Genomic DNA, 26,448 nt, shown 5'->3' on the forward strand with positions numbered 1-26,448 from the left:
TCGATGTCATGGTGTACAAACTTTTCCGGAGGTTCCGTTTTATTTGTAGATTCAAAAGGAGCACAATATGGCAATTTGGATAGCGAAATCTGGGACAGGCCTAGAGAGCTCAAACCATGCAATGCACCCGATCCGCCATCTTGCCCTCTCAACTCATAACTAATGATCTCTGCAACGGAAGTGAATCAATCAAAACTAACTTTAGCTATAACTTTATTCTAGATCTGCTGTAAAACCAACACAATCTGCTACTGTAATTTCCTATTGTCACTGTAAAGCGGCTCTATATTGTTAAAGCGCTGTATAAGTGAAGGAGACTGGACTGACTATTGTGTAAAGGAACATGTTTCTCTCTGTGTGACTCTATAAGGCTTCAGTGATCAGAGGAAACAGGAGTTTTGCTTCTAGTGACGCAGTACGAGTGAACCGTATCGAGAGCCGACAGAAGAGATCACTTTACAACATCACCATTTATTCATTCATATTTCCCAATCACTTCTGTCCTTTCCTCTTAATGATTTTTGGCCATTTCACTTATTAAATTAAAAGTAGTCCAAAGTGAAGTAAAGTTATCAGGAACAACGAATTAAACCAACCATTAAACTGTTATAAAGTTTACAATACAGTATTTTTACAGTATGGTTATGATTGATCTGATTCTTTCAGGTTTATGTCACATTGCATTGTTCCACATTTGTAGATTGTCTTAAAGGTTAATATAAAATCATCTGCTAAATGACTAAATGTAATTATTAACATGATTGGATGATGACAAACTTATTTCATATCATACAGATGTGATCTAACAAAGTCCTCTTTATGATTTATTATCAGGAACTGTGAGTTTGCAGAAAGAAAAAATGAAAGACAAAACTGAACAAATGAAGGCAAGGATGAACAAATAAAAAAGAAAACCAAAAGAATAAACAAAACAGAAATAATGAAGAAAAAAGGATGAACAGTAATAATAAATTAAGTAAAGAGAAGAGAGAGAAAAACGAAATAGGATAAAAAAGTAACACATAAAAAAACAATCTGTAAAAGACGTGAATGCTTTGCGCAAAACTGTACCACTTTATTTATAAAATATTAATCTCCAACCTGTCTCCAACGCGCGTTCATCTGCTCTCACGCATGCGCCGCGTGGTGCTCTCGTGAACGCGCGTCTCTCTCTCGTCACAAACAGAAAGTGAAAGTTAGTTTTCGCATCAAGTGTTTATCAACGCTTAAGAATTAATTTACTTGTAGTTTTATGATGTTAAAGCTGGAGGATTTGAGATCCTGTATCTTGTAAAAGTTTGATCAAGGTGAGTGTTCGTGATTGTTTGTTTGATATAAAATCTTTAAAGGTTTTCTTTCACTCCAAGGTTTCTTTTGTGTTTCGTATTGTTTGTGATTCTTCAGAAGTTTATATGTGTAAACATTCATAGGCCAAATCACAGCTCACAGACAAACGCTTTTTAAACATGAGAGTCTGTCGATGCGGGTCGGGGTTTGTTTTCTTTCACCCGAACATGTTCAGCGTTTCCGGTGTCCGTTATTTCCATGAAATCAAACGGCCGACTTGTGTGTGTGTGTGTGTGTGTGTGTGTGCGCGCGCGCGCGTGTGTGTAAAGGCCCAAATGGGCGTGAGTTAACGAAGTTATTAAACGATCCCTTTTCTCACACACTCCAGATATGTCCAGATAAATTATGAAGGTCGTTTAATTTAATCATTTAATATTGTGTGTGAATGTTTCTTCATCAGAGTCAGTGGAGGAGATCAAACTCATCAGATTCTCCTGATCTTCATCATGGGTAATTCACAAGCATCCAGAGATGGAGATTTCTCTCCAGGACACAGGTACTTTCAACTAACACTGTTAAATATTGTGTCACATCTCAGAAAAATATCAGTTTTGTTTTGTGCCTAATTTTTCTTGTGTTTTTGTTTTGAAACTAACATGAATTATTAAATAAAACGATCATAAAGTTTCTTCAAAGTGCTTTAAGATGAAAGATGAATGTGTTTATATTAATATGTTTTGCGGTCTGGGAAAACCCGTCGGAAAACCCGTACGTTTTTTTAGTAAGGTCTAAATATAGATTGAATGTCAGTTTTTCTTTTGTTTGTTTTTTTGTCAAAATTGGGTTTTTATTAAATGATTATTCTACAACATCTTGTTTATCATCTCTGAATATATCTTTGGAAAATTCACTATTAGTGCAGAAAAATAGCGATTTATACTGGCCAGCTGACAAGACTGTGTTTCTCTTTAAGAACACGCACGGCAAAAAACAATATCTCCCGTTGAGCTCTCCTTCTCTTAACACTCCAAAGACAGTTCACCTATAAAAATAAACCACACCACAGAATAAAGTCCAGTCCTGGGTGAACTACAACGGCTGCACGCAAGTTTTATTTATTTTTATCCAGCGTTATCGTTTGGCGTGATGCGGAACACAAGAGAACAGATTTTAAAGCTGCTCGTTTAAAAGATCTTGCTCGCCTCTCAATCATTCAATTTCAAAACGGGTTTCACTGGATGAATTTTGAGTTCATAAGCTTTCGAATGATACCTAATCTATGATGATAACTAAAATATGTGATATGAAAAAAAGGCAATAAATAAAGAGCACCAGTCGTCTCACTAGTAGGACTTGACAGTAAATTAAACCGTTTTTTCTCAATTCCGTTTCTGAAAATCACAGCGATCAGCCGACTTCAGATAACCACAACGTCTGTTACAGAAAAACAATAAAATAAATAAAATAATAGGGTCTTAATAGGGTCTCAAATCCTGTAATATGTCAAATTTCACCATGTGGTGGGTTTTCCCAGATCGCATCACATATGGTTCCTCTCATAACGAATGAACACAGTAATGTAGAGGATTAAACTGAATCTGTTCTCTGTTCCAGTTCAGTCCAGCAGAAGAGCTCAAACCCAGAGTCCAGCTGTGTGTCTGTGAAGAGTGACTGGTCTATGGATAAGCCTATAAAGTTTAAGAGTAGAGACACACGGCCTAATCTCAGGTATATCATTTATATAAAAGATGTGCAATAGTGACACTTCTGAATTAGACTCATAATTGATCTTTGAATTAGACTCATTATCTTATATTACGGGACATGTAGGTAAACTACAAACTGGAAGGTTGGTGGCTCAATCCCCGGTTCCACCTGACCAAGTGTCAAGGTGTCCGTGAGCAAGACACCTAACTCAAGCTGTGTGCGTGTGTGTGTGTGTGTGTGTGTGTGAATGAGTGTGTGAATGAGTGTATGAATGATTGTGTGAATGAGTGTGTGAATGAGTGTGTGAATGAGTGTGTGAATGAGTGTGTGAATGAGTGTGAATGAGTGTGTGAATGAGTGTGTGAATGAGTGTGTGAATGAGTGTTTGAATGAGTGTGTGAATGAGTGTGTGAATAAGTGTATGAATGAGTCTATGAATGAGTGTATGAATGAGTGTATGAATGGGTGAATGTGAGGCAAAAATGTAAAGCGCTTTGGTGGCCATTGGGTCTGTGAAAGTGCCATTTCCCATTTATCTCAGTCAGTCTAACACTAGCAATGATATCAAGTAAATGTAAGCTGAGGTTTTCGGGACGGCGTCTTTGTTCGGCGAAAACCGTGCTTCGGATGAGACGTTAAACCGAGGTCCTGACTCTCTGTGGTCATTAAAAATCCCAGGATGTCCTTTGATAAAGAGTAGGGGTGTAACCCCGGCATCCTGGCCAAATTTGCCCAGTGGCCTCTGTCCATCATGGCCTCCTAATCATCCCCATATATACCAATTGGCTTCATCACTGTCTCCTCTCCACCAATAAGCTGGTGTGTGGTGAGCGTTCTGGCGCAATATGGCTGCCGTCGCATCATCCAGGTGGAGCTGCACACTGGTGGTGGTTGAGGAGATTCCCCCTCTCTCTGTGAAGCGCTTTGAGGGCAGAGAAAAGTGCTATATAAATGTAATGAATTATTATTATTATTACTTTTATATAATGGAGTCGGTGTAAAATTGAGCAGATGTTAGTAAGCGCTGGTTCAGATTTGTTGAGAGCTTCACAGTGTCTGGTCAGAACAGTGATGTTTCACAGCAAGATACCGTTACTAGAGTATAGGCGGCGAGCTACATAGGCCTACCGTGCACCCCACCTCCCAACAAAACCATACTTTTTTGAAAGGTCTGGATGTGTAGAATATGAATCTGAATGTTAACATTGAAAATTTTGGGTTGCACTACCTGTTTTAGGCCTGTGAATAGGGAAACTCTAAAAACGTTTTTAAGCGATTTTAGCATTTCGAGATTGGCCTAGTCAATCAGAACAGCTTTTAAGGGACCCAATACACACTCAAACTTAACATATGATGACTTAGGTCAAATATCTACCATGCTGCTTATTGGTAGGTGTCTAAAATTAACATAGTTAAGGCTTTATGTTGACATAATGAGCCCATTTCATGCATAGGCCACAACCATTCGCCTATCATACACCCCAACCCCCTCCCCTGACAAAAACATGCTTTTCTGAAAGGTCTGCATGTGTAGAATATTAATATGAATGTTAACATTGACATTTTTGGGATACACTACCTGTTTTAGCCCTGAATAGGGAAACTCTAAAAAACGATTTTAAGCTATTTTAACATGTCGAGATTGGCCTAGTCAATCAGAACAGCTTTTAGGTTACTCAATACTCTTACTATACTACATTGATAGTTACTTTAAATAGTTGTTTTTAATTATTTTTTATTTAATATAGTTAAGGCCTTGTATGGATATAATCGATCAAGGTCCATTTCCATAGTATCACTTAACATGCTAACATTCCAACCCTCATTACCCTTTCCATCAAAGGGGTGTGGCTCACAAATCATTTCATTGACAAATCAGAAACCTGTCTGGGTTGTTCATCCAATGACAAAATAAGATATTTGTTGAATTTTCATTAATAGTTTCCTCTGTGTCAGACAGGTTTATAAAGATTGTCCTGAAAGACTGTTCTTACTCACACAGACAGATCCTCCAAGTCTGCATCCTCTGCCTATACAGCTAGAAATTTGTTTCACTGAATTGCTCGATGTTTGATATTTTAGTTTACAATTTAATATAATTGACCCGTCTTACTACACTACATTGATGCTTACTTTTACTTTTAGCATCAACTACATTGATGCTTACGTTTTTAATTATTTTAAATGACATTTGATAGATTAATAGATATATAGCCTACTTTATTCATACCAAAGTGAAATTTTAGACGTCCAGTAGCTTATTCACACACACACACACACACACACCCACACACACATATCTCATAAACATAGATAATCTAGTCGGTTATGTAGTTGGTTTCTTCAACATACACTCTAAAAAAATGGTGCTAAATAGCACTAAAAGTGGTTCATTGGCTTGTAATCATAGGGGAACCACTTTAAGTGCCATATAGCACTTTTCTTTGTCATATGGTGCTATGTAGAACCATAAGAGGTGCCATAGAGCATGTTAACCAACCCAGAGAACCACTGAAGAACCAAACTGGGCTTAGTGGTGCTATATAGCAGCATGACCACTGCAAAGAACCCCTGAAGAACCTTTTTTTTTAGCTGAACTGCTCAGTTATGTCTGAGTCAAGACATGAGTCAGTGGGCCAGGACTGCAGGTCCTTCAAGGCATAGGGGATGTCATGGGACAAAACCAAAGTCCAGATGCATTGTGCATGTCCCTGGTCTTGTATATGGACCACTCGTGCAATTATGGGCAAAAGCAGATTCTGATGCAAGATTAGCCAGAATCAAAGAAATAAGAGACGTGAGATTAGCTGAACCACTGGAATCTGCTCACAGAATGACTGTAACCTGTGAACTTATACCAGACACCATTACAGAAGGTGATGGATATCACAGAGAATGCTAACAAAGATTCACCATGAATCTCAAAAGACTTGACCAGAAGCCTGGACTATTAGCAGCAAGTTCAAGGCAAAGTCAGAGGGCCTCAACTGGTCAAGTCAAGTCACATTTATTTATATAGCGCTTTTCACAATATAGATTGCATCAAAGCAGCTTCACAGTGATAACATAAAAGTAGTACAACACAGATAAAATATATTGTTGAATATTAAATATCCCCGACTAAGCAAGCCAAAAGTAAGGCGACAGTAGCAAGGAACCAAAACTCCATCAGATTGGATGGAGAAAAAAACCTTGGGAGAACCCAGGATCAAAACCCAGGTTCAGAACAAAACTTTGATGAAAATTTGTTTTGCAGAATTAGAGGAAAGGATCTATTTGCTACAGAAGCTAAATACCACAAATCCTGTAGAGTCCAATATACACAAAATTTAGAAAAATGGAGAAGTGCAAACACAGAAAACAAGGCCAAACAAATCCAACTAGTAGAAGCTCACAGTGAGACATTTGGTGCTGTATCCAAATTAGATGGAATTACAATGTTCATGTGATTGGGATTTTGGGATTAGGGAAGTTTGTGCATTGCAGATGAGCTATGTAGATTTTGGTCATATCAGTCAATTTCATAATTTTGTTGCTGCCGATGATTTCCTTGTCAATTACTCGAGATACAGCACCAAATGCCTCACCGTGAGCTTCTACTAGTTGGATTTGTTTGGCCTTGTTTTCTGTGCTTGCACTTTTTTTTTTGCTTGCACTCCATTTTTCTAAATTTTGTTTATATTATACATAGGGTGACCATATTTTGATTACCAAAAACCAGGACACTCGGCCCGGCAAACAGCTGGGCCTACTCAAATGATACTCAAAGTTTACTCAAAGATACCTTATTAATTTCAATAGATTTAAAGTAGTTTATGCTTCCTCTGTATCAATAGAAAATTGTTATATTGTTATAAGAAAACAGGACATGTCCTGGGAAAACAGGACAGTTGGTCACCCTATGACACCATATGACAAAGAAAAGTGCTATATGGCACTTAAAGTGGTTCCCCTATGATTACAAGCCAATGAACCACTTTTAGTGCTATTTAGCACCATTTTTTTAGAGTGTATGTTGAAGAAACCAACTACATAACCGACTAGATTATCTATGTTTATGAGATATGTGTGTATGTGTGTGTGTGTGTGTGTGTGTGTGTGTGTGTGTGTGAATAAGCTACTGGACGTCTAAAATTTCCCTTTGGTATGAATAAAGTAGGCTATATATCTATTAATCTATCAAATGTCATTTAAAATAATTAAAAACGTAAGCATCAATGTAGTTGATGCTAAAAGTAAAAGTAAGCATCACTGTAGTGTAGTAAGACGGGTCAATTATATTAAATTGTAAACTAAAATATCAAACATCGAGCAATTCAGTGAAACAAATTTCTAGCTGTATAGGCAGAGGATGCAGACTTGGAGGATCTGTCTGTGTGAGTAAGAACAGTCTTTCAGGACAATCTTTATAAACCTGTCTGACACAGAGGAAACTATTAATGAAAATTCAACAAATATCTTATTTTGTCATTGGATGAACAACCCAGACAGGTTTCTGATTTGTCAATGAAATGATTTGTGAGCCACACCCCTTTGATGGAAAGGGTAATGAGGGTTGGAATGTTAGCATGTTAAGTGATACTATGGAAATGGACCTTGATCAATTATATCCATACAAGGCCTTAACTATATTAAATAAAAAATAATTAAAAACAACTATTTAAAGTAACTATCAATGTAGTATAGTAAGAGTATTGAGTAACCTAAAAGCTGTTCTGATTGACTAGGCCAATCTCGACATGTTAAAATAGCTTAAAATCGTTTTTTAGAGTTTCCCTATTCAGGGCTAAAACAGGTAGTGTATCCCAAAAATGTCAATGTTAACATTCATATTAATATTCTACACATGCAGACCTTTCAGAAAAGCATGATTTTGTCAGGGGAGGGGGTTGGGGTGTATGATAGGCGAATGGTTGTGGCCTATGCATGAAATGGGCTCATTATGTCAACATAAAGCCTTAACTATGTTAATTTTAGACACCTACCAATAAGCAGCATGGTAGATATTTGACCTAAGTCATCATATGTTAAGTTTGAGTGTGTATTGGGTCCCTTAAAAGCTGTTCTGATTGACTAGGCCAATCTCGAAATGCTAAAATCGCTTAAAAACGTTTTTAGAGTTTCCCTATTCACAGGCCTAAAACAGGTAGTGCAACCCAAAATTTTCAATGTTAACATTCAGATTCATATTCTACACATCCAGACCTTTCAAAAAAGTATGGTTTTGTTGGGAGGTGGGGGGGGGGGGTGCACGGTAGGCCTATGTAGCTCGCCGCCTAGTACAGTAAGCTGGTTTAGCTTTAAAGCTCAGCAACACATTGGTGTCTTTAGTCGCTGAGTCTTCGTCCTCCATTGGGCCGTTCACAAGAGTCATGTGATGTTCCAACACAGTCTCATGAAGATGCGTATCTATACCACGAGTGTCATTTCTCGTTGCATTTATACGCCAAAAGTGTTTTTTTCGTGTATATGGTACGCACTAAAAAACCCTGGGTTAGGTTTAGGGGGGAGGGGGTGGGGAGTTCGTGTGTATTATACGCAAAAACTGCTTTTGGCGTATAAATGCCACGAGAAATGACATTCGTGCCATAGATACGAACTTTCATGAGATCGGGCTGGATGTTCACCTGAGTTTAATTTATTCTATAATTCTATAGTTGTTTTCAATGTTTTTTTTATTCTTAATGCCTAATAAAACCATTTATTTTTTCAGTTGCTTTGATTCATTTTTTAAATCATGCTTAACATTTAAAAAATAGTTAGTTAAAGGGTCACTTCACCCATTTGCATTAAGCTTTGTATCTTTAGAAACCCAGTCATATTTTTGAAGGGTCATGGTTTATTCCCTTATTTTCCCTGAGATGGGACAAATAAGGATTTAAGTGTTTTACTTCCTGCTTATTATGACGTAGAAATCCTCATTTTGCGTCACGATAAGCAGGAAGTCACATTTCATTAAAATCTTTAGAACTACATATATTAGCTCATTATTGTTCCAGGGTGTTGGCCCCACTCACCCACTCACCCTACAGGCCTATTACAGATCAGTGGGTGGGACTTCACTTGCAGAAACTAAAATCAATATCCGCCATCTTGTTTGGAAGCTAAGCTAACAAGCGCTGTAGAGATCGTAAGTATGACAATGACGGAAGAAACTAAACATGATATGGAAGAAGAGGATTTTGAAGTTCTGCTGCTCGAACCCGATGTTCGTGGCTATCTTTACGAGTCGCAGTATAGTTTAGAGCAGCTGAGGCTGATGGAGGAGCAGGAGACGGCTGCCCGTCGGTCGAGATGCCCGGACTGGGTCGAGCTGAGGCGGATTGCTGTTGCCTGTACTCTCGCTGCGTGCTACGGCCTACGGACACAGAGTCCGTCTGCTGCAGAGAATTTCAACGATGGCAATTTCTCTGAATTCTCTGAAAATCTCTGAATCAGACGAGCACACGGACGTTTGTGTTGTGATAGTTTCGCCTGACTAAACATCCATTATATCATGCAGTAATTCACCATATAGAAATAAATACAAACGAGGAGTAATTCACTAATGAGTTTGCCAATGTAACGTTAACAGGGTTTGTTGATGTGGGAAGAAGGAGGCAGGAACCGGCGAACATTTAAACATTTTAATAGTAAAATGAACAAATACAAAACGAAAGTTCCTCATTGACGACTGCTGTAACGTTACACACAACAGAAACAAAACACAGCATAAAATCAGGCCTGTTTCTCTCTCGATCTGCCGTCGTCGCTCACCGTTTTATGCTTTCGCTTTTCCGTGAGAGACCGGCGTGCCCCTCACAGGTGTCTTTCATTATCAGTCTCTGTTATAACTCACGCCACCGGCCTCGCGCAGAGCGCCGTCCTCTTACATCCCTCGCCCTCGATCGTCCTGCTCGCCACAGCCAACTAGACATTTTGTGTGAAATGAATGTCAAACTCCGCTGACAGCTAATGTTAGCCTTGTAGACGGAAGAGTGAATTCTCTATTTGCGCTGTTCCGGATTAGTGGGTGTGGCTTGCGGAGCTGTGGATTGTGGGACATATAGTTTTTTCATATATAGGCGCCCCTTGGTTATTTTCTGTCTTTTCTCAGCCAAGAGGGCACCAAATTAAAAAAATTATTTTACATTTCGACTACATATATGATCCACTTTCAATAAAGATTAATCTTGCAATGGGTAAAATGCTCCTTTAATTCCTGAAAATAATTATAATCAAAGTTATATGCAAAACACACTGAGTTACAGACGCTAAAGCAAAAGTGTTACAACACTCCCTGGTTTTTCCTAAAGACAGAAGATTCCAGTAAAAGTGCACAACATTTATAAGTCTGTATGTTTTTTATTTTACTTAGTTTTGAACCCAGTTCAGTCCAGCAGAAGAGCTCAAACCCAGAGTCCAGCTGTGTGTCTGTGAAGAGTGACTGGTCTATGGAGAAACCACAAGTGTTTAAGAGTGGAGAAACACAGTCTGATCTCAGGTATATCATTTCGATCACTCAAACACATGATTAATGATAGAAATATTTCAGAAACCTATTGATGTGTCCCATAATACAGATAATCAATTTTTTTAATTCATGGTTATTTACTTCTCTGACTTGTGTAATAATGTGTTATTGTAATCTTCCAGCCATGACTCTAAATCTGCTGAAGTCCTCAACACACTGAGATCAAATCTGAGACAGAAGTTTGAGTGTGTGTGTGAGGGAATATCAAAGCAGGGAAAGCCAACACTCCTGAATGAGATCTACACAGAGCTCTACATCACAGAGAGTGGAAGTGGAGAGATCAATAATGAGCATGAGGTGAGACAGATTGAGACACAGTCCAGGAAAGCAGAAACAGAGGACACACCGATCAAATGCAGTGACATCTTTAGACCTTTACCTGGACAAGACAAACCCATCAGAACTGTGCTGACAAAGGGAGTCGCTGGCATTGGAAAAACAGTCTCTGTGCAGAAGCTCATCCTGGACTGGGCTGAAGGGAAAGAGAATCAGGACGTCCAGCTCATATTTCCACTGGCTTTCAGAGAGCTCAACTTGATGAAGGACAAAACACTCAGTCTTTCAGATCTTCTTCATCGCTTCTTCCCTGAAAGCAGAGAAATGGCCATATCCAGTGATGAGTATAAAGTGCTGTTCATCTTTGATGGTCTGGATGAGTGTCGTCTGTCTCTGGATTTTCAGAGCGATGTGAGGTTGTGTGATGTGACTGAATCCGCCTCAGTGGACGAGTTGCTGACGAACCTCATTGTGGGGAATCTGCTTCCCTCGTCTCTCATCTGGATCACCTCCAGACCAGCAGCAGCGGATCTCGTCCCCTCTGAGTGTGTCCATCGAGTGACAGAGGTACGAGGCTTCAGTGACACACAGAAGCAGGAATACTTCAGAAAGAGGATCAGTGATCAGAGTCTGGCCCACAGGATCATCTCACACCTAAAGTCCTCAAGGAGCCTCTTTATTATGTGCCACATCCCAGTGTTCTGCTGGATCTCAGCCACTGTTCTAGAGGAGATGTGCAGTGAAGCAGAGAGACGAGAGATTCCCAAGACTCTCACTCAAATGTACACACACTTCCTGCTCATTCAGACCAACATCAAACATGAGAAGGACTATGAGAAGAAAGTGAAAGATGAAGACATGATCGTCAAACTGGGGGAACTGGCGTATCGGCAGCTTGTGAAAGGCAACCTGATCTTCTATGAGGAAGACCTGAGCGAGTGTGGCATTGATGTGGCAGAAGCATCAGTTTACTCAGGATTGTGCACTCAGATCTTCAGAGAGGAGTTGGGCTTGTGTCTGGGGAAAGTCTTCTGCTTTGTTCATCTGAGCATTCAGGAACATCTAGCAGCTCTATATGTGCATCTCTCCTTTATCAACAATAACATCAATGTGTTTGACCAGATTACCAAACCAACTAATGGAGGCAAAGTGTCCCTATCTGATCTCCATCAGAGAGCTGTGGATGAGGCTTTACACAGTAGAAATGGGCATCTGGACCTTTTCCTTCGTTTCCTTCTGGGTCTGTCAGTGGAGTCTAATCAGAGTCTCTTACAAGAACTAAAGACACAGACAGCAAACAGCTCTCACAACAATGAGGAAACAGTTGACTATATTAAAGAGAAGATCAGTGAGAATCCCTCTCCAGAGAAATACATCAATCTGTTTCACTGTCTGAATGAACTGGGTGATCTTTCTCTAGTCAACGAAGCTCAACCTCATACTTGGTCTGGAGGATTACGTGATGTGAAACTCTCCTCGTCTCAGTGGTCAGCTTTAGTGTTTGTGTTGTTGTCCTCAGAGGAGACACTGCAGGAGTTTGACCTGAAGAGCTTAATTGGAGTCAGTATTGATGGGTAAGTAACACTGAGTGCAATCATTACAGTCTAAAACATTATGAACAAAGAGAAACTCAGAGATCAGAGGTGTTTAAATCACAGGCTCAGACTGATTTCTGGGATATTGTCCATAATTTGCGGGTGTTTCTCAAACCGTGGCTGTGTCCTAGTAAGGCTGCATATCTCGACTGCCACGTCATCAAGCGCCTCTGAAGGCCGTCTCAGTTTGAAGGATCTTTTGAAGACAGACTTCATTTTGTGTCTTTATTTCAGATCATTTTGAAGGATGCATCAAGTGTGTCCTTCGTGTTCTTCAATCTCCCACAATCCTTTGCACACATTCCAGTTCATGTAGAAGAACTGCTGGAAAACGAGTCGGCACTGAGTTTATCCGAGTTCATTATGAAATGTAAGACACAGATAATGTGTTCGGAGATGAAGGCATACATGTTATCTTGAAGCCACGTAAGCATTTTTCACGTTAAGCATTTTAGAAGGTCCCCATTAATTGCCGCCTCTGTGCGTCTCCGTCTCAGCAACCAAACCAGCTCTAATTGCCAATAATCAACTAAGATTCATATTCATTAATTAATTACTGCTTTATATGTCTATTTAAATGTTTTAAACTTCATATGATCTGTATTCCCATATGAAACTGGGATCCGAGCCAGCAGCGCATTGGCCGGGAACGTCCCGGTAAGTGTTTCGTGGAAATCAGCGCTGTAGCTAAAATGTGGAACGGAGTTAAATTTATTAGGGCTTTTTTCAAGTGGAATGGATTTGACTGACGGCGCTCTGAAAAGTGAACAGACACGTGTGTTGAATTAGAGAGTGGGTCCAATATCATTGGTCTTAAAAAGTGGGTGCGGGTCTTGTCCCACACATACACAATGGTTCAGATGCCCATGAATGAATCACTGAACGCTACAGCTACCACGATGTCTTACCTGGAGATTCAACCAGATAACAAAATATATCTGGAAACGACACCTCCAGCCATTTGGTTGGATCATTGACCCAGTTTTTAATTAAATAAGGGCAATCATAACCTATTGCAGTTAAATTTGCAACGTATCGTTGCCGGTCGGCAGGCGTCAATGACTCGCAATATGACATTTTTGTCATTCAAATTAGGGATATGCACATTGATGCTGCAGTATCGATATATCGATACTCACAAGCTACTTACTTGGTATCGATACCTCTATAAAAATATTGATATTTAAATTATATTAATAATTTCAACATTATTAAGTGTTTTTGGTACTTCTGTTTAATGTTTGTGCTAAATAAAAAACACCCCTGCCTGACATATTTAGCTGGCCCGTGAGAGAAGCGAGCGACGTGCCCTGCCCACACGACACGTCATGTACACGACACGCATCGCACAGTTGCACACTTCCGCATAGAACGGCACTATGGCTGAAAGAAAGCAAAGCGTGGTGTGGTGCTATTTTTCAATGGCAGGCAAAAATCTGAAGCTTAAACACTGCATGAAAAGTGGGATTTTCGTCCCCGTAAACTGTCGGAAATCTCCCTAATTTTCGGCAGTTAACGACAATTTACAGACTGTGAACGTCGCGTTCCACTGTGCCACATATTGACGGAAACGAACCATGACGTCTGCATGGAGCGCTTGCGGAGGTGTGAATGGCCCTAATTAGCATATGAATAGCAGCACTGCGCGCGCCTTGCCAGAGAATGGCTTGAATTTCCTCACTCAGTATTGGTTGAAATTCACTACATTTAAACAAGATAATCACTCGTGATTGGTTGGCAGATCTGTTATTATTGGTCAGCTTACATAAAATTATAATAATAATTATTTATTTATATATATTCATATGATATGCTATTATGTTGTATATTCATGTCATTGTTATCCTATGGACTAAACTATTATTACCATCAAGGACATGAATTTATTGAGGAAAGGAACATATGCCAGATACTGTTTATTCAAAGAAATAGCTTTATTAGAACAAACACACAATGTACAAAGCATAGGAGAACATCTTCAAAGCACAGAAAACATGTCCTCCACCCTCTGGAAACATGGGATAACATACATACAGCACTACAGTTATACAAATAAATCAATAATATATTGTATCTTTATTCAAAAAATAAATTGCCCTGAATGGCATCAGAATTGGGCACCAGATATATCAAACACAATGTACAGTGGAGGCAGAATTGTGAACAAATAATAAGGATGTAATTTATAGGGATAGTTCAGTTTGAAATTAATTTTTGATATGTTTTAGCTTAAGGGCATCCAAGATGTAGGTGTCTTTGTTTCCACAATATTTTCAATTTTGATATTTTTAGGTCAAACCGGTCTTGTCTGTCAGTCATATAATGGAGGTCTATGGTCACCACCTCAAAGAGCATGCACAGAGAAGTCCAAATTAAACATGATTTAATGACTCATAAATTAAGTACACATTGATGGCCTAAGACACGAAACAAGCGATTTGTGAGAGAAAACAAACAGTTTATATATATATATATATATATATATACACATACACACACTGTTCATTTTCTCACACAAACCGCTCATTTCGTATCTTAAGCCATCAATGTGTACTTACAGTTATGATTCATTAAATCATGTTTAATCTGGATTTCTCTGTGCATGCTCTTTTAAGAGATCCCCATAGATTTCCATTATATGACTGACAGACAAGAATGGTTTGTCGTAAAAATATCAAAATTGAAAATACTGTGGAAACAAAGACACCTACATCTTGGATGCCCTTGAGGTAAGCTAAAACATATCAAAAATTAATTTTAAAGTGAACTATCCCTTTAAAACTCTTAATTCAAGTCCTGTAGGCTCATCGGGGCGTAGTGAATCCTCCACCTCCAAGTCTTTGCGACGCGTGCTTGAGGTGCTCACACACGTTCACCTTGATGTACATACACCTCAGTGGCTATGGAACCAAATTTCATGATCCCTTCTGCAAAATTGAAAAAGACCAATGATTTAGATGTATGCAAAGACAATCTGCCCCAAGTCCCCAAATTTGTAAGCAAAAATATGTTTCCTTTGCATCCACTACCTGGTTTCCTTCAGGCGATGGCGGATGTCGACCAGTAGTTTCAGGACATTTTTCTGGAACACTGAAATAAACAAACACATTTGGTGAGGTTTGCAATGCTCTAATTAGAATAGCAAAGTTTGCTAGCTCACAAGAGAGAAGGTGTCTATTAAAAGTGTCTTCTCCACTGCCAATAGATCAATACTTACCAGTCTCAGTCACTGCATCTCCCAGTCTCAGTCACTGCATCTACACCACAAAAAATGTTATACAAGTTATTATCAAATGATGAAACTGAACATATTTATAAGATGATAAATAATAAATCTGCAATATTGTAACAATTAGAGATATATCTATAAAACTTGGTGAACTGCAAAGTACTTTGATGAAAATTGCGGCCTTAATTGTAAAAAAATTCTAAATTACTTAATTTCTTGTTCAAAGCAATGTGTACACTGTGTAACAGGCATCCAGGGTCATATGACCACCACCTGAATAGCAAAATAATCCTAAATGAGCTTAATGTGAACGCAGCCGACAACTCACCGTGCCTGTCATGTGCTGAGATCACTGCGCTGTACTCTTTTATCATGTCTGGACCTGGGCGGGGGACTGGGGGCATCACTACGGGATCGGTCTTCATGGATTTATTAGTTCCATATGGTTATACCTGAAATTAAAATAATTTTGTAATTATAATACGTTTCCTGTTGTGTTAGTATATGTGCACTGGAAGCCTCAGCACACAAACAAATTCCTTATGTGTGCAAGCACACTAGATAATAAAGCTCTTTCTGATTCAGATTCAAAGTAATAGCAGTGATTTGAAGACTGTGTGCCTCGCACGTGCCGTGACCCATCATGTCTGGACCTGAAGGTGTGCCTCGAACAATCTCTGTGCAGGACCTGATGGTGAATCGAACACTGGACCTAGTAACATTTAAACTTGGCCAAACATTTATGAATATAACATGCCATGTTCCAGTTCTCTTTGGCGTTTTCACCACTGTCTTACTCTCAAAGTCATCCGTAAACACAGACGTTAATACCAAATTAGTTTAGTTTTACTGTTTATTTGACTGGGGCCTGATCAAGAGAAAAGAGGATGAGATCACAACACGTAACGTTACCTTGTTTAGGTGTTTTTTCTCCTATCAGGGAAGGGCACCTCACTCCTTACAGCACCTGAGAGACAAAACAAATGCGTTAACAAACATCACAAACAGATGGAGTTAAAGATTTCACTCCATCACACAACAGCGTTGCAGTTTTACAAACAAGGATAGCCTACACTAGAGCATACAAGCACATTACGAACTTTGAGTTTGTATGATCCTGGCACATATAATTTCTGACGATATTCAGAGTAAACGCATTGGGAAAAGCCCGTTGAACACCCAATACGAGTTAGTTTGATTACTAGCAAAGAATGGTAGCTACCTAGCAGCCAGATAACAACGTGCAAAATACAATTTAGTGTCAAGAATTAAGAGCAGCAAGCTAACGCAAAACAAAAAAACTGTGCCGTTAAGGTTAACGCCCTTGAACATTCGCGGCAGTAATCACAGCAGGTTTGTGAAGTTTAAGACAATAACGCTAAACTACCAAACACTAGCATAAGTAGACATGGACATAGAATTCACTAGATTGGACGAACTTACCTTCAATTTAGAGGAGATGGGTTCACCAGTGATCATGACGGCGATGTAGGCTGAATATCTGTGCCGTTATTTTCTGCTTGAAAAACCAACCATGTGAAAAACACGCTGAATCGCGCCGCTCGCGCCACATGGCTCGCATGTTGCCTCGGCCTATCAGAGTGGCTGGCTTTACAGGTTGGGTTATGATGATATGTTGCCTCAGCCAATCAGAGTGACGTTCACTGGATTTCGACTGTGGTTGAAATCAAAGCTCTTGATAGAGTTGTCCGACCTCGGCTGTCCATGACTTTTCTGTTGCTGTTAGTTCTTTTTAAATTAGGAATAAGGTGGATAGACCTAATTAGCCTGGTTCTACCAGACTCTCGTACATACATTTCATTTGTACAGAGAGTCTGGCCTCCCTCAATTGAGAAACGTTTCCTTCCTTGTAGGCGGGTTCACTATTAAAGTTCAAATCTATTGGATCTGCCCAGAGTCACTCACGATCTGCCATAGCCAATCGCTAATGTGTGGTCGTGAGTGACGTATGTCATGCGCCAAAACGGCTGGAAACAACCATAGACAGTAAAAGAAACAACAAGTCCGAACTCCGAATGATCAGAGGATTAAATTTACAATAGGATTTCAGTCAACGAGAGCTGCAGGTTTTGTTAATCTAGGAACAATTATTAATTCGAAATGTATATTTAGTGATTATTCAGTCAATGCTGTAAGTTACAGTAAATTATCAGTCTGTCTGCAGATGTGTAATAAACAACAATTTTTCATATTACGTATTTTTGTTTCTTAATTACCTTAATTATGGTCTTCAAAGTATGTGTTTGTACATTTTTATATGGCATTTAGTTTTTTTTTTTTATTAAAACAAATTAACCATTGACATCTAAAACTGAAAATCAAATATAGTCTCCAAAGTATGGGTTTTCAAATTTTTATTTATGACAATTTTTTTTTAAAATCACAACCAATTTGTATGATTTACAACATGTAAAACTGACACACCAACCTCCTGTACGAGTGCACAAAGGGGCTCAAAATGTTCTATTCATCACAAGAATCAGTAAATTTACTGTTGGGAATCTGAGCGACTGACATGACTCCTGAGCGGATCTTCAACAATAGTTTAGCAGCCAGGACTCGGGGCTTCCGAACACCGCGAACACCAGGCTAAAGTCCAAAATGTCACGGTCATTGTGCACGAGCTGCCCAGCACAAACTTCCAACCTTTCTGCCTCCTTCACTTGGTCCTCCGTTGTGCAACAAGAGGTGAGACGACAACAATCCGGCTTTAAATTCTGTATATTCGGCAGTTTCTTTTCCAACAACGGACCGAATAGCTTTTCTCACGTCTTTCTCCGCTGCCATTACTGCACTCAAACTGACGCACTACATCAACGTCATCGTTCTCAGCCACTCCCTCTATTCGCTGATTGGTCCTACAAAAAATTGATTTCTGGAAACCTAAGGATATGGAGCGGTCCCAGACGCAGTACTGAAGGAAAATGAAATTGAGCGGAAGTGCGTAGGCGGGCGCAGCCAGGCTAAGACCTAATATAGGCTACCATGAAATGAAAAATACAAATACAGGGTGTGCATAAATAAATAACTTGATTAGGCTACTTAAAATAAATAAACCAGTAAAAAAAAAAAACCCCAAAAAACCATCTGGTTATAACTGTGAATTAACATCCAAAGATGTTATCATATAATTTGAAAACTGCTTCTGTAAATATTATGATGAATCCTATAATTTTATTAGGTAAATTTCATATTCATAAGAGTAAAATGAATAATTCTAAACCTTGTTTGAAGTTTTTTTTTTTTTGGTCTGATTTTCAGTTGTATATTGAGTCTCTCTATCGATAAAAAATGTAGTTATACAATTGTATTTACTAAAGAATATTGAAGCTAATTGAAAAGTGAATCAATGTGTATGCTATTTTCTTTCTTTAAGTAGTACAAATTACTGGTTTCTAGCTTTCTCTGAAATCATTATATTATACATAATAGATAGTCCTTTTCCCCTTTTTATTTTATTTTTTCAATTCTGTCCTATTTTTATTTTTTCTTATTCATTTATAGTGAAATTATTATTTGTTGATTGTTATCTTTTTGGATATCATGCTATTGTTGTAATTGTTGTGCATTATGTGTAATGTAAAAAAAAAACAAAAAAACACTGTGAGCCTGATCTATTTCTACCAGAGACATTCCTAGAATGAGGTATATCTTTCAGAAAAATGTTACCTGGGGTGAAACTCCCCTACCCTTATTTGCATGTGTATAGCTCACAGCATTTTCATTTACATGTCAAAGCCTCCTCTAGATTTAGGAAAAGGGGGGTCATGGGGGGACAACTGGCAAGCAAGGCCTACGTCAATTTCCGGCAATTCACGGCAGTTTTGGGTGTTGCCTGTAAATTGCCGTGTGCAGTCGTAAACCTGAACTTCCACGACAATCTACAGTGCCGCTTACTGACGAAAATCCCACTTTTCATGCAGTGAAAGATTAGAAAATCTTTATCAGTAATTAAAAATAAAACTTTGAAATTTAAATATCTATCTGAACATTGCTAAATGGGAAAAAATATGTTTAATTAATGTTTAATTATAATAATTTATTTTATTAATATTTGTTATAATGAATTGTTATTTAATAACTTTTTTTTGTAAAATAATGTATTATTTTAAACATTGTTTATTTGTTGTCAAATTTGCTTTTGTAATAGTGTCACAGTCCTTCGTCTGCACCATCCTGTCTGCGTCTCCAGCACTACACTTCCCATGATCCTCTCGTCTGCACACCTGAACTCACTCCCTCATCAGCCTCCCGTTCAGCGTTCTGTTCATCTGTATCACCTGTCTTCACCTCATTAACCCTGATTCCTCAGTGTATTTAGTTTCCTCTGTTTCATTCTGTCCTTGTCGGTCAATGTTGAATGTTACCCTGCGTGTTCCTGAAACCTGTCTTCGGTCCTGTATTTAGAATAAATATTGTTGTTATTGGAATCCTGACTCCTCGTCCTCTTCAGCCTGCACCCACGCCCGTGACAGATTGACCGACCCAAAAGTGGAAGTTGCAGCATGGGGATTCTCCTCACCCCAGCGCAAACTCTATTCAACGTATTCCAAGATGGACACCCAATTGAGGAGTATGTCGCCAGTTTCCTGGAACTCTCTGCTGGGGTAAGCTGGTCAGATGATGTCTTAAAAACTGTCTTTTGGCTGGGTTTGGATAATCATCTGTACCAGCAAGCCCCAGCAGCTGCGGTTCCAGGAACCCTCTCCTGTTACCTGGATCTTGTGTTGTGGTTGAGTGGGTCAGTCTTCACCGTTGGTGAGGCTGAAGATACCAGCACCGCTCAACCACACACACCCACCATCTTCACCCCACCAGCCCTCACCGCCTTCCATCCGGAACCCTCCTCATCGCTGGTCCCGTCCAGCCCCGTCCAGCCAGAGCCCGAGACCGTCCAGCCAGAGCCCGAGACCGTCCAGCCAGAGCCCGAGACCGTCCAGCCAGAGCCCGAGACCGTCCAGCCAGAGCCCGAGACCGTGATCCCACCCAGCCTCCCTCTCCCACCTCCTCCCATCCATCATGTTTTCACCGTCTCTCCACCACTGCTTGGCAGCCCCACTGCTTCCCCGGAGTGCTTCGAGGAGGTAGAATCGTCGTGGGTCTGCCGGCCACCAACTCCATCTGGGTCAGGGGATCCCCGGTCTCCTCCTCGAACCTCCTCGACCTGGTCTCTGCCGCAGCCCTCTGGTCCATTACCTCCACCATGGCTCTTACCTCCCTCACCTCCGCCGTGGCCCTTCAGCCCACCAGCTACTCCAGGCTTCCTCGTCCCCCCGGTTCCCCCTTGGTCCTTCATCGACCCGCCCTCACCCTGGGACTACCCTCCTCTTGCTTCGCCTCGTCGCTGCGTCCTGCTGGTTCAGTTGGGCTCTTCTCTCCCTCCGGGTCCACCTTGGTCCTCGGTCGCTCTGGCTGCGCCGCGGTCTTCAGGATCCTCGTCTCGGCCTCAGTCGCCGGAGCCGTTGGTGTCGCCATGTCCCGCCAGCCCTTCTACATCGCCCGGTCTCGCTGGCTCGATGGCCTCACCCGGGTCTCCTCGATCACCTGCTCCGCCACCATCAGTCGGCTCCCTGGAGTCGTCAGTCCTGCCCCCTCCATGGCTCCTCCCTCCGTCATCTCCGCCGTGGCCGCCGGAAGGGTCTTCACCGCCGTGGCCGCCGGAAGGGTCTTCACCGCCGTGGCCGCCTGAAGGGTCTTCACCGCCGTGGCCGCCTGAAGGGTCTTCACCGCCGTGGCCGCCCGAAGGGTCCGCTCAGCCATGGTCACAACCTCAGCCTGCTCCGCCCTGGCCACGCCTTCAGCCTGCCCCACCACGCCTCCAACCGGCTCCGTCTCGCCCTCAGCCTGCTCCGCCCTGGTCTTGCCCTCAGCCTGCTCCGCTCTGGCCACGCCCTCAGCCTGCTCCGCCCTGGCCACGCCTTCAGCCTGCTCCGCCCTGGCCACGCCTTCAGCCTGCTCCGCCCTGGCCACGCCTTCAGCCTGCTCCACCCTGGCCACGCCCCGCTCAGCCCCCAGTTCGTCCCCCCTCCTTCCTCTGTTCTGCGGCGTGAGGTCACGCCTCCCGGGAGGGGGGAGTTCTGTCCTTCGTCTGCACCATCCTGTCTGCGTCTCCAGCACTACACTGCCCTACAAAGCAAAAAGGCAGTAACTGCAGTTTTGATAAAGCATTAATTATTACAATTTTCATGACATTCAAGACATCCTTTGTTATATGACAAAAAATCTTATCTTAAATGCGTGTCGTTTTAGATAAAAATGGTAGTCGTTTGTCCAGTAACTGCAAAAAGCCCTAGCAAAAGTAATTTTTCTTAGTTCTGCACTCTGCGTAGTTACTGCCTTTTTGCTTTGTAGGGCAGTACACTTCCCATGATCCTCTCGTCTGCACACCTGAACTCACTCCCTCATCAGCCTCCCGTTCAGCGTCCTGTTCATCTGTATCACCTGTCTTCACCTCATTAACCCTGATTCCTCAGTGTATTTAGTTTCCTCTGTTTCATTCTGTCCTTGTCGGTCAATGTTGAATGTTACCCTGCGTGTTCCTGAAACCTGTCTTCCGTCCTGTATTTAGAATAAATATTGTTGTTATTGGAATCCTGACTCCTCGTCCTCTTCAGCCTGCACCCACGCCCGTGACAAATAGAGGTCGACCGATATTGGATTTTACCGATAATGATAGTTAGGTTGGGCTGTACTTGCCGATAACCGATTAATCAACCGATAGTTTTTAAAATTGATACTGGATAAAAACAAACATAACACTCCAAGTAAAACAGTGCTGAACTTTATTATAAAAATACAAAAAACTGTATGAACCATGAAAACATGTCAATAAAAGGCATTCTTTCAAACAAACAAAAAATAATACTCTAAATAACAAATTAAACATTCCAAATGTAACTGTTTAACTGTTCTTTTTCAAGCCAACCTAATGAATAAAAAAGACGTTTCAAATAATAACAAAATTTGCCATCTGAAAATAATTTAAACATTAAAATATGTCAAATGTGTGTTTCTTTAGCTATAACATGTTGCAAGTCCAATTTGTTAACAATGATTTATTAGCTAGTTTACATGAACTATGTGCATTATGCAATATAAATGTTTACAGCATTTGATCATTTGATCACACCTTGATCATTCATGTTAGTTCATAGAGCTTTAACTATGGTTAACAAATAAAAACCTTAATTTAAAAATGTAGTATGTTAATTAACAATCAATGAACAGCAGTTAATTAACCTTAGTTAATGTTAATTAATATGTTATCCACCGACTGGCAAGTTCGGGGCTTTATTACTGTCGGTGGTTCGGGGGTCTCCACTATGCGCTGCTCTGTCTATTATTGGTCCCATCTAATAAAAACGCCAACGGTCCGTGAAGCATAGCCTATATGAGTTGCGTATTTTAGTTCCACTTTCATTTTGTTTGTATTCGCTGCTAGGTAACGTGTCGATAGATCGCTCAGACGCACATCAGGTTGTGATATTTGTCTCCGTCTCACATCGTCTCTCATGTTCCCACAGACGTTTAATCGCGCTACTCTTGTCACGGATTCATTGACGTGTCCCTTCCACGCTTACCATGCGTTTAACGTGTGGCAAATTTACCCGTCGCACATGTGCGACTGGATGTAAAATTCAGTCGCACACTCTCAAATTTTGGTCGCAAAATGCGACTATTTGGTCGCAGTCTGGAGCCCTGTATTTTATAGAACTTAATGAATATATAATAAAAATAAATATATGTATTAAAGTGATGGTGAAAAAAGAACCGAAATCGAATGCTTCTCTGATTCGTTTGTTTTTGTCGGCTGTATGAACATATCAGTTTGCTATCATACGTCTCTAGCTTATATGCAACGTCGCTGCATAATGAATGCATCAAAGTGACCAGCTGGATATAAACTAATGCAAATAGATGGGAACAATTTGTGACATTAAACATTCGGGTCGGATTTAGGTGTATTTTTGTGTCAGTGTTTTAACCGCTTGAGGTACTACTAATGTGCGTCCTCTCAGCCACTCTCGAAGGCAAACAAACATTCTGTTGTGCGGTTCTTTCTCTACTAATGCAGCATTTAGTCAACAAATTCATCAGTTTATAATGATATGACAAAATTTCCTGTGAAAATACCTTTTCGCTGTCCGTGCTTTAGCACGCGCATCAGATGTCAGCGATCTCCGCTCTCCACACAACGCGCGCTCTCAGTGCAGCGCGCAGTGTCACGTGTCGAAAATAAACAACACGAGGCATCAGTTGATAGTTTTTATGACACCTCTAGAGGCCGCTTTTGTACTGCATGATGCCAGCAGACCCTTCTCAGCTCTCCCATACTGTGTAATGAATGACAGTGCGCACTTCTCAGCCGCCCCAGCAACGGACGAAACCAGGAAATAACTATCGGTGCGGATTTTTGCCGATAACGATAGTTCCACCAATCAACTATCGGTGCCGATTAATCGGCAAATCCGATGAATCGGTCGACCTCTATTTTGTAATAAATGTATTAATGGCCAATGTTTATGTGGATGTAATTTGCATGTAAGTGTAATAATCAAATTTTACAAACAATTAACATTATTTTAAAAAATCACATGTACAATTAAAAAATTAAATGGTATCGATATCAGTATTGTTAAAATTAAACCAAAAAATATTGGTATCGAATTAAAAAAAAGTCTGGTATCGCCCATCCCTAATTCAAATACACACAACATTCACAGTGTTTTCCAGTAGCACCTCAATGCAGAACATGAGATCCACAGGGAGGAGTTGGATCACGATCCAAGGGGTGGAGATGGGTAGGATTAGGGTTGGGTTTAGGGATTAGGGATGGGTTTAGGGATCAGGGGGCGGAGTTGGTTAGGCTTAGGTTTATGTAATGTGGGAGGAGTTGGATTTGGATCCGACTTCTCCCCATGGATTTCATGTTCCGCAGTGAGGACCATCTCGTGTTTTCCCCCACGCCGACCACGCCCCCCAACTATTACTAGTTGCCGACTGCATAGAGTGCCGAAGTGATGACGTCACTTTGTAGGACAACTGGGAAGTTAGCGGCGCATGGGTTCCCTCGATCGAAAAGATATGCATTTTCCCCGTAGACTTTTGGAAAATGGCAAAAAATAAGATCTGTGTTCAACAAAGAGTTTTTATACATTACAAAATTACATATACAAAATGTATACATTTTGAAGCCTAAATAGAGCCGTCAGATATTTTTAAGACACAATAAAGTTTAAAAAAACGCAAGCAGGTTATAACTGTGTGTTTTATGTCATAGATCAAAACGTGAAGATAAAAAAAAAAGTTCACCACAGAACTTATTTCAGGCGATTTAGCAAAAATCCATTCAAAAATCCCATAGGCTTTAGTGCGAGGGAACCGGGAGTGCTAACATGCTAACTCATTTCCGTGTTTTGGCCTACACAGTGACGTCGTAACTTCGGCACTCTATTGTATACCAACTTTGGCCTTGGTTTCTGTAGGCCAAACCCCGCCCCTTTTAGGATCACTCCATTTTCAGGTCCATATAACATTGAATACATATACAATACTTAATCTATTTGATAATCAATTATAAACACATAATTAATTCACACATACAACACAACACATAATGGTTGCATTTAAATACACACGAGAAACCTATTCACATTAGACAATTGTTTCGTCAGTTTCTGGTTGCGATTCGCCGGCACGACTCGGCCGTGACGTCATCAGATGCTGCCGCTCGATTGTTCGTTTTGCCAACTTTCCGCTGGATGACTGACTACACACACACACACACACACACACAGAGGAAACGACGAGACAGTGCAGTGCAAGTGTATGAAGTGACCAGGAAAAGGATCTGGAAGGGAGAGTGGAGTGTCAGCATCTCGTGTGCACGCTCCTGTGTGATAGTGGCGATGTGATGGAGGAATGAGACGAGTGTATGTGTGTGTGTGTGTGTGTGTGTGTGCGCACCAGTGCTGCTTCCCCATGTGACTTTATCACTATTAGCTTACTTTTCACTTCAAAAACAACTTGTTTAACACAAAATACTTCTTGATTCATGAAAATATACGCATTTGACTCAACAAAATCTGATATGTGAGAATAGTGTTGGAGTGTAAACGTAGACTAATAGACCTTGACAAACGACATTGACAAGAAAAAGAGAAAACAAATCTGTGTTGCTGAATACGAGACTTCTACAGTTATAGACACTAAACAACTTTAACACACATCCTTTATAAAGCTGTGTTTCATTAAAAAATATATTTGTGAGTATTTAGGAAGGTATAATGTATTATTTGCTGATGTTATGTATTATTATTGTTAGCATTATTAATTAACTTGTTTATTTTTTATTTTCTATTAGTGTCCCACAAAACACAGGAGATGAAGTTCTTCAGAAGCTGATGCCTGTGGTCACAGCAACTAGATCAGCTCTGTAAGTAACACTGAGAACAAGCATCACTGCTAAAACATTATAACAGTTCTTACTTAAACATTATAAATTAATGGATTAACTAATTATATGAGTGACACACTTCCGCTTTTAAATCAAATGGATAAAATTCAGGGAAATAACTATTATTACATTAATTACAAGCAAAGCTATTGAAACAACCTTATTAAATTCATCAAATAATTTAATGTCTGTTCATATGATGTAAGGCAAGGCAAGGCAAGTTTTTTTATATAGCACATTTCATACACAATGGCAAAGTGCTTTACATAGAAGAAATTAAAATAATCAAAAGAAATCAGAATAATTAAAACAGTTTAGAATAAAAAATAAAAAATAAGAAATAATGAAAATAAAAATAAAAACA

At 40.2% G+C, this 26,448-nt stretch overlaps 1 protein-coding gene and 1 long non-coding RNA gene across 6 annotated transcripts in view; one reads left to right on the top strand and one right to left on the bottom strand.

The window, feature by feature from the left end:
- The first annotated feature begins 1,175 nt into the window (after positions 1-1,175).
- The window catches only part of LOC120464435 (protein NLRC3), a 263,102-nt gene continuing 237,829 nt past the window's right edge, over positions 1,176-26,448 (top strand). For all 5 annotated transcript variants that reach the window (XM_089122176.1, XM_089122179.1, XM_089122182.1 and 2 more), the window contains exons 1-6: positions 1,176-1,307; positions 1,748-1,843; positions 2,902-3,015; positions 10,352-10,477; positions 10,630-12,357; positions 25,992-26,063. In XM_089122176.1, the coding sequence (XP_088978302.1) occupies positions 1,794-1,843; positions 2,902-3,015; positions 10,352-10,477; positions 10,630-12,357; positions 25,992-26,063 (2,090 nt within the window). In that variant the 5' untranslated portion in view covers positions 1,176-1,307; positions 1,748-1,793. The remainder of the gene's footprint in view (positions 1,308-1,747; positions 1,844-2,901; positions 3,016-10,351; positions 10,478-10,629; positions 12,358-25,991; positions 26,064-26,448) is intronic.
- LOC148997240 (uncharacterized) lies at positions 15,072-17,354 on the bottom strand. Its single transcript, XR_016147103.1, has 6 exons — positions 17,051-17,354; positions 16,520-16,574; positions 15,936-16,059; positions 15,596-15,635; positions 15,408-15,468; positions 15,072-15,305 (listed from the first exon to the last, which is right to left on the bottom strand). It is a non-coding gene; the product is annotated as an uncharacterized LOC148997240 (long non-coding RNA).

This window comes from Pimephales promelas, chromosome 2, assembly GCF_988280905.1.
Source record: "Pimephales promelas chromosome 2, fPimPro1.hap1.1, whole genome shotgun sequence".
Taxonomy (NCBI): Eukaryota; Metazoa; Chordata; class Actinopteri; order Cypriniformes; family Leuciscidae; genus Pimephales; species Pimephales promelas.